Source organism: Carcharhinus amblyrhynchos, chromosome 1, assembly GCF_965287045.1.
Source record: "Carcharhinus amblyrhynchos chromosome 1, sCarAmb.v2.hapA, whole genome shotgun sequence".
NCBI classification, from domain to species: Eukaryota; Metazoa; Chordata; class Chondrichthyes; order Carcharhiniformes; family Carcharhinidae; genus Carcharhinus; species Carcharhinus amblyrhynchos.
Window position 1 is genome coordinate 73,220,278 of NC_137324.1, and position 12,295 is coordinate 73,232,572.

Below are 12,295 nucleotides of genomic sequence, written 5' to 3' on the forward strand. Positions count from 1 at the left end.
ATGCCATGAGGGAGGGAATTCCAGGATTTTGACCCAGCAATTGTGAAGGACTAGCAATGTATTTCCAAGTCAGGATGGTGAGAGGCTTGGAGGGAACTTGCAGATGGTGCTGTTCCTGTGTATCTGTTGCCCTTGTCCTTCTAGATGGGTTTGGAAGGTGCTGACTAATCCAAAATCTACCTAGTTCTGCCTTGAAGGCTTGTCAGAAATGTTTTCAGTCACTGACTATAGTCTTTCTGGCTCAAATAAATAATTGAAAATATTGCTTACCCACAGTTTTATGACTCTTTGTGGTCTAATATTTGTGTTCAACATTTATGGGAAGAATCCACCCCCCACCACCACCACCACCACCACCACCCCTCCTGCTAACTGCCACAAAGCAACAACTGAGAGGGGGAGTGTTAGGCTGTTGCACTTTCTGTCCCAATTTTCAGAATTTTCAATTTTGCTGCTGAAGCCCCTCTCTCTCATTAAAAAATTCCACTAGTTAATGGAAAATGTGAAATATTGGTATTTTGTGGAAAAATGTGAATATAAAATCTACAGTGCAGAAGGAGGACATTTGGCCCATCAAGTCTGCAGTGACCAAAATCCCAACCAGTTGTCATAACCTCATGCATTTATCCTAGCCAGTCCCCTGACACCTAAGGGGCAATTTAGCATGGCCAATCTACCTAACCTGTGCATCTTTGGATTGTGGGAGGAAACTGGGGCATCTGGAGAAAACCCACACAGACATGGGGAGAATGTGTGCCACACAGACCCAAGCTGAGAATTAAACCTGGGTCCCTGGCACTGAGGCAGCAGTGCTAACCATTGCCACCCATATACTGCTGATCATAGCTAATAACTAGTTGGCTCTACCTTTGTACATTGCTTTTGATTTCTCTTCCATTTAAGAGAAAATGTAAGGTGGTGTGTGCAATTTTTCAGTGATCTGTGTATAAAGTCAGTTTCTTGTACAATTCTTGGATCATGTGTTGGGGTTGCAAAAAGTAATGGCCAGCCATAGGAACACCATTCAATTAGTTAAGGGATTAAACACAACCACGGAGAATCTGATATCCACCTGAGAGAATCTTTCAATACCAAAACATGAAATTTTGTTGTGTTTGACTTTTTTTGAATGTACAGATGCTGAAATAATTTATTGTCTTCAGATTCAATTGTTTTGCATTCATTTTGGATGCAAAGTAAGCCTGACAATTGGAGCAGATCTAGTGATTTGAGTGGCCACTTCCTAATTCCACATTATAAGGTACCAGAATTCATTCAAGCAGCTGAAAGATTAATGTGTCTCTTGTATTTAGATTGAAAGCTTGACCTCCAAACATGAAGCCCATAAAATGGAGCTTAGTGCAACTCATTCAAAAGACCTACAATGTCTTCAAAATGAATATCAACAGTCTCTAGCAGGTAATCAATGCTGAACAGCATGACACATTTATCCTTTTGCTGGTAAAGTACCATTGTGAAAGCATTGTACATGTTCAAGTGATTGATCACAAAGATGTTAATTTGTTTAATGTAGAACTTAGCAGATCACATGAACTGGAGCAGAAGACACTTGAAGAGAGCTTTAAAGAAAGACAATCACTATTGCAGGTTAGTTTAACTTGTTGCAAAAATGCTTCACCTAGAATTATTGTGTAGATACAGTAGCTATGTTGCCTGCCCAGTAGTACTAAAGAAAATCTGAAGTGAATGGTGAAGTAGTTAGCTCAGAAATATTTGCACTTCACTTCAGATACAGCCATAGTCTTTTAATATCTGCTGCAAAAACTGCCACTGATTACCAATATCTCCAACAGCTTAGAGTCCAATCCCGTTGAAGAGAAATCAAAATGGTGTCTGAGGCAGGAGTATCAACAAATTTGTGAAATGAGCAATCATTTCCAGAAATAATGAAGTACAGAAAGAGACTCTTAATTGCAAAAATGAATTTTTTTTTTGTTCTTATCAGTTGAATGTCGAATTAACCGTTGAGATATCTGACTTGCTATTGGTGCTATGTTCCCATTCACCTTGTAGATATCAAATCAAATTTGAAAGATTTAGTCTGGCCACCAATACCAATAGTTTGCTAGTATTAAAAATCTTAAAATTAAGATTTAAAGTAAAGTTTGTTTGAGCCACAAGTAGGCTTATATTAGTACTTCAATCAAGTCACTGAAAATCCCCTAGTTGCCACATTTGGTGCCTGTTCAGGTACACTGAGGGGGAATTTAGCATGGCCAATGCACCTAACTAGCTGTTTCAGACTGTGGGAAGAAACCATAGCACTAAGAGGAAACCCATGCAGCCATGGGGAGAATGTACAGACTCAGCACAGGCAGTGACCCAAGCCAGGCATCTAACTTGGATCCGTGGTGCTGTGAGGCAGCAGTGCTAACCACTATGCCATCCTAAATTTCAGATATTTAATTTTGAGATATTTAACTGTATTTCAGATGCCTGTGGTTACGCTTTTTAGTATAAAGTACCAGACAATTAATGTGGTTATCTAGTAGGTACAATAGCCAAGCAAGTTACTAGTCCAGCATCATAACTAACAGTGAGTTAATATAACGTTATGAAATTGAACCTGATCTAACTTTGTGGTTTGAAAGTTTCTGGATTGTTAAAGATCCATCATCTTTATTTTCGGGGAAGAGAGCGGATCATATTGAGTCTAGCTCTATATGGTTGTAACTTCATCCTATCTCTTTCCCCCGCCCCCTCATTGCCTCTCAATTGGCAGCATTGCTGTTCAAAGAACAGATTTTTGGACTGACAGCAACCTTGGCCTAATTTAGAAGTTACCCAATTAGTCCTGTTCTTCCCTTTCCCAAAGTACCGGAATTTTTCCTTAAACTATTTATCCAATTGTTATTGAATCCACATCCACTAACCTTTCACTGAGTGCTTTTCAAATCATAGCATGCAAAAAATAAAATTTAGTTTTTACCTCTGGTTCTTTTTGCCAGTTTTTAAATTTGTCATCCTCTTGTTACCAATGACTGCCAATGAGAACTTTTCCAAATTTTCTTACTCTGTTAAAACCATCAGTGATTTTTGACCATCTCTAACAAATCTTCCCTTAACCCTCTCTGCTCCAAGGAGAAAATCTCTAAGTTGTCTGCACTACCCCATAATTTGAGTCTTTCATCCCTGGTACCATTTTATTAAATGTATTTGGCACCCTTCCTTCAGGCTGTGACATCCTTTCTGAATTGTGATGCCAGTATTAAGCATAATAGTTCATCTAAAAAGTAATCAGTATCTTTAAAAGGTTTAGCAGAATTGCTCTGCTTTGGGATTTTATGCATCGGGTTTTTAAAGGCAAGGATATCTTTAATAATTGACTTTTCAAATATTTCAAGGCAGCAGAAAAAATTGTACATTGGTTCACTCTTTAAAAGTGTACTCGTGTGGTTATTTCAAATCCAGTGCAGTGATTTTAAGGATCCACACCTAATCGGAATAATTTGTTTTCAGGACCAAATTAGAAAGCTGAATGAGGAAAATGAATCTTTAAAGGAAGAAATTAAAACTAAAGAGGAAGTCAGAAAAACACAGGTTCAGAAAAGTCAAGTAAGTTCCATCATATTTTTCAAACAAATACTTGTTGGTTTGGGGCTGCTCTTCAGCTTGCCCTATTTTCCATAGATTGGAATTATGCTGTTTGTGTTGGGATTGAAATATTTTTGACTTGCATTTAACTCTCTTTAAATTTTGCAATCACTTATTGGGACGTTTCTGACATCCACAGCAGTCAACAACTTGTATAGTGTTTTTAGCATAATAGAACACATTAAGACACTCCTCCAATGTTAGTGTTATCGAGCAAAATGTTCATCACAATGCACACGTAGTTGAAGACTCTGATCAGAGCAGCAGTGTTTTGGCTGCAATAAGCCCTGCCCACAGCGTGATTCAGATTCTCAACTTTTTTTAGGCAGTGTGTATGGGGACACCTGAGAACAGGGTTTACAAGTTGGATCTGAATCAGACCCAGATTCAGCACTTGGAATCAAAATGGTGAAATCAGGCCCATAGTTCCCTTCTCACAAAACCATGTTGACTCATGATTTTCTGTGTTCAGTTGATATGAGATGGTGAAAAGATAGTTAGATGCAAGAAAATTGAATCCTCTTCGGAAATAAAATCAGTAATTTGATTTCCTGCATCTTGGGTTAAGCTTTGTCCATCTGGCTAATGATTTATTGGTTTGGTGTCAAATCTAATGTTCCTGTGAAATGTATTGGGAAGCTTTACATTAAAACTTCTATATAAATGTAGTTTATTGAATATCAAGAGGAATGTGACAGATATGCATTGTTTACATGGAAGCCAGCAATTAAACAGTGGTTCAGATTATTTCTAGACATTTTTTTTCTTAATGCAAGTTCAATTTCAATTGGTGTATCTATCCAGCTAATCCTTTGCATGTTATACTTGTCTCCAGATGTGTTATAACAGATAATCCCCAAAACCCACATATTAGAACACTTCTGTTTTTTAAAAAAAAGTGAAGCAAATACAGAAACACAATTGAGAATCATTATTTTCCATTTATTTTATAGAAAATGGACCCCCTAAGCCTGTACCTGAAACAGGAACTGGACAGTTTAAAGGCCGTGCTAGAAATAAAAAATGAGAAGATACATAATCAAGAAAAAAAACTGATGCAGGTGGAAAAGCTGGTGAGTAGACTGAGAAAAGCCGAATCCAGCACAGTTGTCCATTATTCACAATGGCTCAGATTCTTGCATTGGAGCTGGTTATTTAGTCATAACTTCTGTTACCATGAAGGTGTAGTCACGCAGATGGGTTATGGATAAGATATATCCTAGGAGTGCTGTAGATATTAGAACCATGATCTGAAATTTCCACTGATACAGCTGGCTGCAAGATATCTACATATAATATAGATTATATGTAGGTATCTCGCTAACTACAGCAAATTCACATTACTGAAAGACATTTTCACTGTTATAAAGAACAGTTACAGTGCAGGCTTAGCGATTCGGCCCTCCAAGCCTGCACCGACCATGCTGCCCAACGTAACTAAAACCCCCTATGCTTCCGGGGATCCTATTCCTCTAATCCCATCTCATTCGTGTACTTCTCAAGACAGCAGTGCTAGCCACTGTGCCATGGTGCTGTTTCTTAAATATTCATTCAGATCAGCACACCGACTGGGACATCACTTCTTTAAAAGTGACTATCGTATCCGCTTCCACTACCTCCCCCAACAATAAGTCCCAGCTACCCACCACTCTCTGCAGTAAAAAAAACTGCCTCGTTCATCTTTTTTTTTTTAAACCTTACCCCTCACACCTTAAACCTATGCCCCCTAGTAATTGACTCTTCCACCCTGGGGGAAAGCTTCCGACTATCCACTCTCCATGTCTCTCATAATCTTGTAGACTTCTATCAGGTCTCCCCTCAACCTCCATTGCTGCTGAGAAGGTTGATAACTTCTTGCATCTCAGCTCATCACATTGGAAATATGTATGTTAGTTTGTGTATTTATTGCACCAGATGTGACTTCTGCACAACATAAACTGTCTTGCATAGAACTTTGAGAGATCTGTTTTTATAATCAATATAGACTTATCAGACTTTTTAATCCTCAGCACAAGCAATAGAGTAGCTTAAGCCTTGTGCTTGCTCAATTCTTTCATCCTCTTATTCCTTTTTCCAATAGTCATCTATGGAACTAGTTCTTCCATAGCAGTTGAAGCAGAGACAATTAGTGTTCCACACTCTCTCAGCCCTCTCATTTATCAAGAAAATGTTGGTGTCATGGAAATATCAGAATATTTTCTGGTTATAACTCTGAAAATATGAGATCATTAAAGCAGGGACAGCGTGTCTGTGAATGGAACTGGAGTATTTGATATGTTGAGTTGTAAGGCAAGTTAGTAGCAATGGGGACAGAACATTTAATAAATCTGAATAAAAAAGGATTCGAGTCACAGGTGTCATGGAGATGCATGAAATTAGATTATTTGGCTGTTGAACTCCAAGCTAAAGTCAAGCGATGAAGGTAATTAATTCTGAGGGAATGCCATTCTAAAGAAGTTGGGTAAGATAAGTGAAAGACCAAAATGGGGTTGGGGATTTGAGGAGATGCTTAAAGAACATTGTTTCATCAGCCAACAGCAGAAATAGCTGTTTAACTTCCAACATCAACATATCTGAAGAAATGCCAATTTGGAAAGCAAGCTGCTGGTTTACCTGGAAGTTACCCGAAATAGACACATTAAATTGTGTGTTAACGGTTGTTGAATTTTTATAGATTTTAAAATCTAAGATGTTATGAACAGTTTGGGTGTTGGCTCTGAAGACAGCTTAAGTTTAAACTAAATTAATGTTGTTGCGTACAGCCATTGTCTTGAGTGCAAGTCTGTCTTAGTTTAGTTTATTAGTAGTCACAAGTAAGGCTTACATTAACACTGCAATGAAGTTACTGTGAAATCCCCTAGTTGCTACACTCTGGCCCCTGTTCGGGTCAATGCACCTAACGAGCACATCTTTCAGACTGGGGGAGGAAACCAGAGAACCTGGAGAAAACCCACAGGGAGAAAGTGCAAACTCCACACTGACAGTGACCCAAGCTGGGAATCGAACCTGGGTCCCTGGCACTGAGGCAGCAGTGCTAACCACTGTGCCATAGTGCTGTTAAGCATTTATTCAGATCAGCGCACAGTCTGGGGGACATTCCCTGAATTTCAACTTGCCTCCTCTGAGACCAAATTGCAAAAGACTTTTTTCCCAGTTTCCCTTGTGGAATATAAACAACTCTATTTACCATCAGCTGGGTCTTTAAATTGTTTAAAAAGTATTCTCTTTTCACCCTTGCCCTTTGCATTGCATTTAAGCTTTTGTTCTGAATCTTTCAATCACAAGCTTCTATCTGTGCACTCTGATCTGTTCAGTTTTAACATCTACACCAAATTGCCCCTTGTTCTTGGACTCAGTCTTGTGTTTATTCCTATCTGTATTTCTTTCTTGGAAGGCAACATTAGTGAATCCACACTGTGCCCCCTCATGCCTGGACCTGTTTCCAAAACTTGTCTTATCATTTGACCAGAATAATTCTGAACTTGTCCAGTTTGGAGTGATGATCAGAGTAGTGATGATCTGAGATAGGCATGTGAGGGACAAAAAAATTGAGAAATAAAAGTGATGCCACTTGACTATAACCTGAATGGAGAACTTTTTTTTAAGATGGAGAAACATACTGCGCTGGACGATAAGCTTAAAATTGTGCTGCAGGAAAATGAAGACTTAAAAGCTCGAATGGACAAACACATAGCTGTGTCTAGGTAAGTGAGTATAGTCCTGTTCAGCATATTAACTAAATCACTGATTAGTCACTTTTTTGTTTGAACAGTAAGCTTGCAGTTTCACCATTGTTGGATCTGCATGTGTCCACTGCTATTTGAACTGGGCACAATAAATGCTATGAGATTGCGAACTTAATTCTGGGTTCCCCTCATTTCTGCCAGTTCACACATCCATGACAATTAAAAGGGACAAGGAATTTGAATGTTCAAAACATGAGACCAGTAAAGAGGAAATTTAGATTTGGTTAATTATTCTGGGAAAATTTGCTTTGCATTTTGCATGTTTGCAAACTGATTAATTTCTAAATGTTTCTCTGCCTTTTGATAGAGTACAAAAAGGTAAGCTATTATTCCTTTGTGATTTTCTATAAATGCAGTATGAAAATTTACCAGTATACGAAGCCACGAATTGATTCTGCCTGTTGACAGCACTATTTTTTAATTAAAACCCACTTTAATTTCCATATCTTTGCAGGCAGCTCTCTACTGAGCAGGTGGTTTTACAGGAGTCGCTGCAGAAAGAATCAAAAGTCAACAAGCGCTTATCTATGGAAAATGAAGAACTTTTGTGGAAACTACAAAATGGAGATGTTCTTGGTCCCAAGAAGCTGTCACCGACTTCCTCTTTATCCTTTCAGCCTTCCAAAACTTCAGTGTCCTCGAGCTCTAACCCTACACCATCACCAAGGTGACACATTCCAAATGAATTGCCATTCAAAGTGACCTGTTCTCTGTTACTGGCTACCGTGACAAAACAAGGGCTATTGGATGTTGACCATGATGTAAAAATACTGTCCTATTGTATGGCTTAAGAATATGGAAAAGCATTCTTTTTCTAAGTGTTTCTAATTATATTGAGACTGTATATAGGAAATGTTGCACAACAGCACTTAATTTACACAGCAAGAATCTTGCTTTTGCCTTTTTGCCTATTAAAAGAAAACTCAGGGCATGTAGATTATATTTGATGAATTTGAGTTCCCTCCATTTGTGAAGAGGATTTGTGTCTGGTGAACTGAGTGTTTAAGATTGAGCTGAAGAATTGAGTGTCACCTTCACTATTAGCATGCAAGGTGCTGTTTGGGTTATTTCCCAGCAAATTGAATGAGGAATTTATGTTGCAGTCTGAAATTGCACAACATATAGCATGAGGAAGGAGAACAAATTTAGATGAGACAGATTCTTTGTTTTGGGAAATATGCTGAGAGAATGGCTGTGTGGAATGTGGTCCCAAGTTTATGCAGATCCTATATCTGCAAATGTTATCTATTGAAAGCTGTTTGAGGAAAATCTAACACCATAGAGTTTAATTTTTTTATTTAAGAAAACACATATATGCTGTCGATTTTATAAGCACTAAAGCAATAGTAAAGTAACAGTTTACATTCAACTGGTAGTGGAGGTGAAGCACTTAAATCCCAAGGCCACAAATGTAGCTGACGTGCTTGTTCTATTTGGAAACATTTTAAGTGTTTTTGTTTGGCAAAAGAGGATCTGGCTGTTTCATAGTCCAAAAGTAAAGTTTTACACGAAAGTAAATATTTTCCACCTTGAAGAGTATTAAGTTTCTCAGTTGGTTTTAAATGTTTCTCCACATAGATGAATGATGGTTGTGAAGAAAGTTGCAGCTCTATATGCCCAACTGTCAAAGGGTGGAAAATATTTTGCTGTTGGTAATGTGTAAATCTCTTGACCTGAGATTACCCTGAAAAACATTGCAGTGAGATGTAAATGATTGTCATCTTTCAATCTTAGTACTTCATTGATGCTCGCATTTCAGTATAAATGCATCTTGATGTGTCTAGTTTTGTTTCACAGCCTCTGTGTGCTATTCTGTAGTTGAGAAGAAGGGAGAATAGACTGTCTGAAATTTGTCTCTGAACTGGTTGCTGAGAACACTCATGGTGACCTGACCTCATTCCTTTGATCCTTTCTTCCCACTCTCTATCATTCAAGTATCTGAACCTAGAGCCACATGCAGATCCCTAAGGTTTAGCAATCTGATCCTCTCAGCCCAGGCAATGTGATACTATTGGCACTTGTTTTTGTTTGAAATTTGTTGTCCGGAAGTTTATTAGATGCTAGTTAAGGTTAACCCACCAATGAAGAATATTAAGTCTGCTTCCATCAGCAGTTTCAGATGCATGCAATTTACTGATAACATTGATCCAGACGTAAATGTGGACCACAAGGAGAAGCTTGCACAAACATGGATAATGTTGTTGACTATTACAAATCCAAAACAAATTCGTACAATCTTGATCCTTTTTAAAAACATGGCAATTTTTTAAGACCATTGTCTGTCAAATGGGATCTTCAAAGTTGAATATATTAGGAGCTGATGAGCCCCAAACCAATTCCGCTTAAGTCAGTTCAAGTATTGTCAAATTTTTATTTAAATTCAAGCGTGTCTTTGCTAGAATGGTGCATTTGTGAACAGACATCCTTGCTACTGTCCTGTCACGTGTTGCTAAATTGAAGGTGAAAAATTTGTATAGTTTTCATATCAAATTAACACTTACCTTGATAGTTTTATCAACTATGTTGTGACGTACCCTGGTTCACACTTTAAAATAGCTGAGTTCCTTATAAAATAAGGCAAAGAAACATTGCAAATTTTCATGCAAGTTATCAAACTTAGAATTCCTGATGTAAAATGCTGCAATTTCTCAGGATAATCTTGGTGAAAACAAGATAATTTTTTTAACGTGAAACAGCTTTAAATTACCTTTCTACTGTTTCTTTGTTTTTCTTCCAATTTAACTCAGTTAATCAACTTTGTTTTTCTGTATTGAAAATTAATTTTATCTGTAAACAATTGAAATGAAAGTCAAGAACTGTTAGGAAACTGGATTGATTGGTGAGCTTGACACACTTAATTTCTATGCAATTTTATGACACTGGCCAGCAGAGATGTGGATGTGAAACTGCAATATTAAAATCTACTTGCAAATTAAAATACTCCTAGGTTCCTTTGATTTTTCAATGTTACAAGTCTGATTTGGTCAAATTATTCAGATCTATTAAAAATGCTAGTCCTTAGCCTAATTTTAAACTTTTTGAGGTGTTTATTTGCACTTTCTCACTCAGCTACAAGTATGAGGTTCCATCTGAACTTGCTTGCAATTGGTAAGCCAATACAAATAGTTACCTGAGCAGCTCATTAACAGTTACTTCAGTGCAGACATATTTGCTAAAACTGATTTTATGCATGTTGGAGGAGCCTTCATTCCTTTGAATAGGGGTTCTAATTAGTGAACATTGCAACACTCAGCTGGGGTAGCAAAAGTTCCTAATGGGTAGTTCCCGTATAGTGATGCTTGTTATACCGTTCTAGGTATTTGCAACATTTTAACAACTAGTGCACCCATAGAAGCTCAGTTCTAACTTTTTTGTAGTTGATACCTAAATTATATAAAACCTCTGCCTATGAAATTAAAATGAACTTATAGGATGACATTTTTGATTAGTGCAACTAGAAGCAAGATATTCATATGTAGCTTTAGGGATCTATAGCTAAAAGGTCAATCCAGTTAGTTAAAATATTGTGCAACAAAGCTCGCAAAATTTTTGATTTAATTTTACGTGTGCTTTGTCTGTTGGTGATCATTTTTATTCTTAATGCATTGTAAATGTACTTATCACATGTTGCTTCATTGTTGAATAAAGTTCTTGTTTTCTCTATCAGTTTATGCTCTTTGATCTGAAATATAAGCTAGATGGGCAAGGATGGCATAGTGGTAATCCAGAGACCCAGGCTAATGCCCTGGAGACATGGATTCAGATCCAAAAATGACAACTGGTAGAACTTAGTTAATAAATCTGGTACATCAAGTTAGTAATGGTGACCCATAAATCTTATGCTGTTTAGGAAAATAAATCCCCACCCTTGCCTTAATCTGGCCTATGTATGACTCCATGTCCACAACAATGTGCTTTTTAACTGCCCTCTGAAGTGCCCTAACAATCTTTGTTCAAAAGCAGTTGGATAGGCAACAAATGGTAGCCTTGCTAATGATGCCCTCATCCATCAGTGAATAATAAAAGTGAGTCACTAATCAGCACACTGGAACTTCCCTCCCATCTCCTGCATTGTCACAAAAACATAACCTTGCTCTGCACTGACATGTTGAAAAGCAATTGTAAGCTACTTGCTGTGCTTGAAGCTGAAATTGGTTCTTTGAGTTGTCTGGAAAGAAAGGTGATTGCATGCATGTTAACTCATAAAAGGGGAGCTGTTGACATGTAACATTTGGGAGTGGAAATATATTTCCAGGCCTGGAAAGGAGATCTTGGTGTTGGTACCATATGCCAGCTTGCTTGCTGCTTTCTCGTTGGTAGAAGTCACTTGTTTGGAAGGTGCTGTCAAATAGCTTGCATTGCATCATGGTACACATGACAGCCATAATGCACCAATAGTTGATGGAATTCCAATCAAAAGCTCACTTTACTGCACAATTTCTTGACACTGCATTCATCCTGGTAAATGGACCATATTCCTGAGTTTTGCCTTGCAGCTTTCAAGAGAGAGGAGATGAATTACTTGCTGCAGAGTTTCCAGCCTCTGACCTGATGGTCAGAAAGTAAAAAGTCTGACAACACCAGGTTTTAGTCCAACCGATTTATTTGATAGTAAACTCACAAGCTTTCGGGTTAGCCCTTCGTCAGGTGAATGCAGAGTTCTGGCCTCAGACAGAGCATATAAAGCACAGACAGTTTAGGGATTACTGATTTAGAATGCGAATCTTTACACCTAACCTGCTGTTCAAGTCCTGAAGTGGCTGATCATGTGTGTGGAAGGAGCACTGATCACAGGTTAAAGAGATGTGTATTGTCTCCAGACAGTACAGTAAGTGAGGTTTTGCAAACCCACACAAGTCACGGGGGTTACAGTTACATCCTTTCTTGCAATACACAGCTCTTTAACCTGTGATCAGTGCTCCTTCCACACACAT

At 38.0% G+C, this 12,295-nt stretch overlaps 1 protein-coding gene across 8 annotated transcripts in view; it reads left to right on the top strand.

The window, feature by feature from the left end:
• Nucleotides 1-11,027, top strand: part of mtus1b (microtubule associated tumor suppressor 1b) — a 144,097-nt gene extending 133,070 nt beyond the window's left edge. For all 8 annotated transcript variants that reach the window (XM_080186903.1, XM_080186887.1, XM_080186912.1 and 5 more), the window contains 6 exons: nt 1,314-1,419; nt 1,535-1,608; nt 3,481-3,576; nt 4,569-4,688; nt 7,222-7,319; nt 7,816-11,027. In XM_080186903.1, coding sequence (XP_080043029.1) covers nt 1,314-1,419; nt 1,535-1,608; nt 3,481-3,576; nt 4,569-4,688; nt 7,222-7,319; nt 7,816-8,032 — 711 coding nt within the window. In that variant the 3' untranslated portion in view covers nt 8,033-11,027. The remainder of the gene's footprint in view (nt 1-1,313; nt 1,420-1,534; nt 1,609-3,480; nt 3,577-4,568; nt 4,689-7,221; nt 7,320-7,815) is intronic.
• The last annotated feature ends 1,268 nt before the right edge of the window (nt 11,028-12,295 follow it).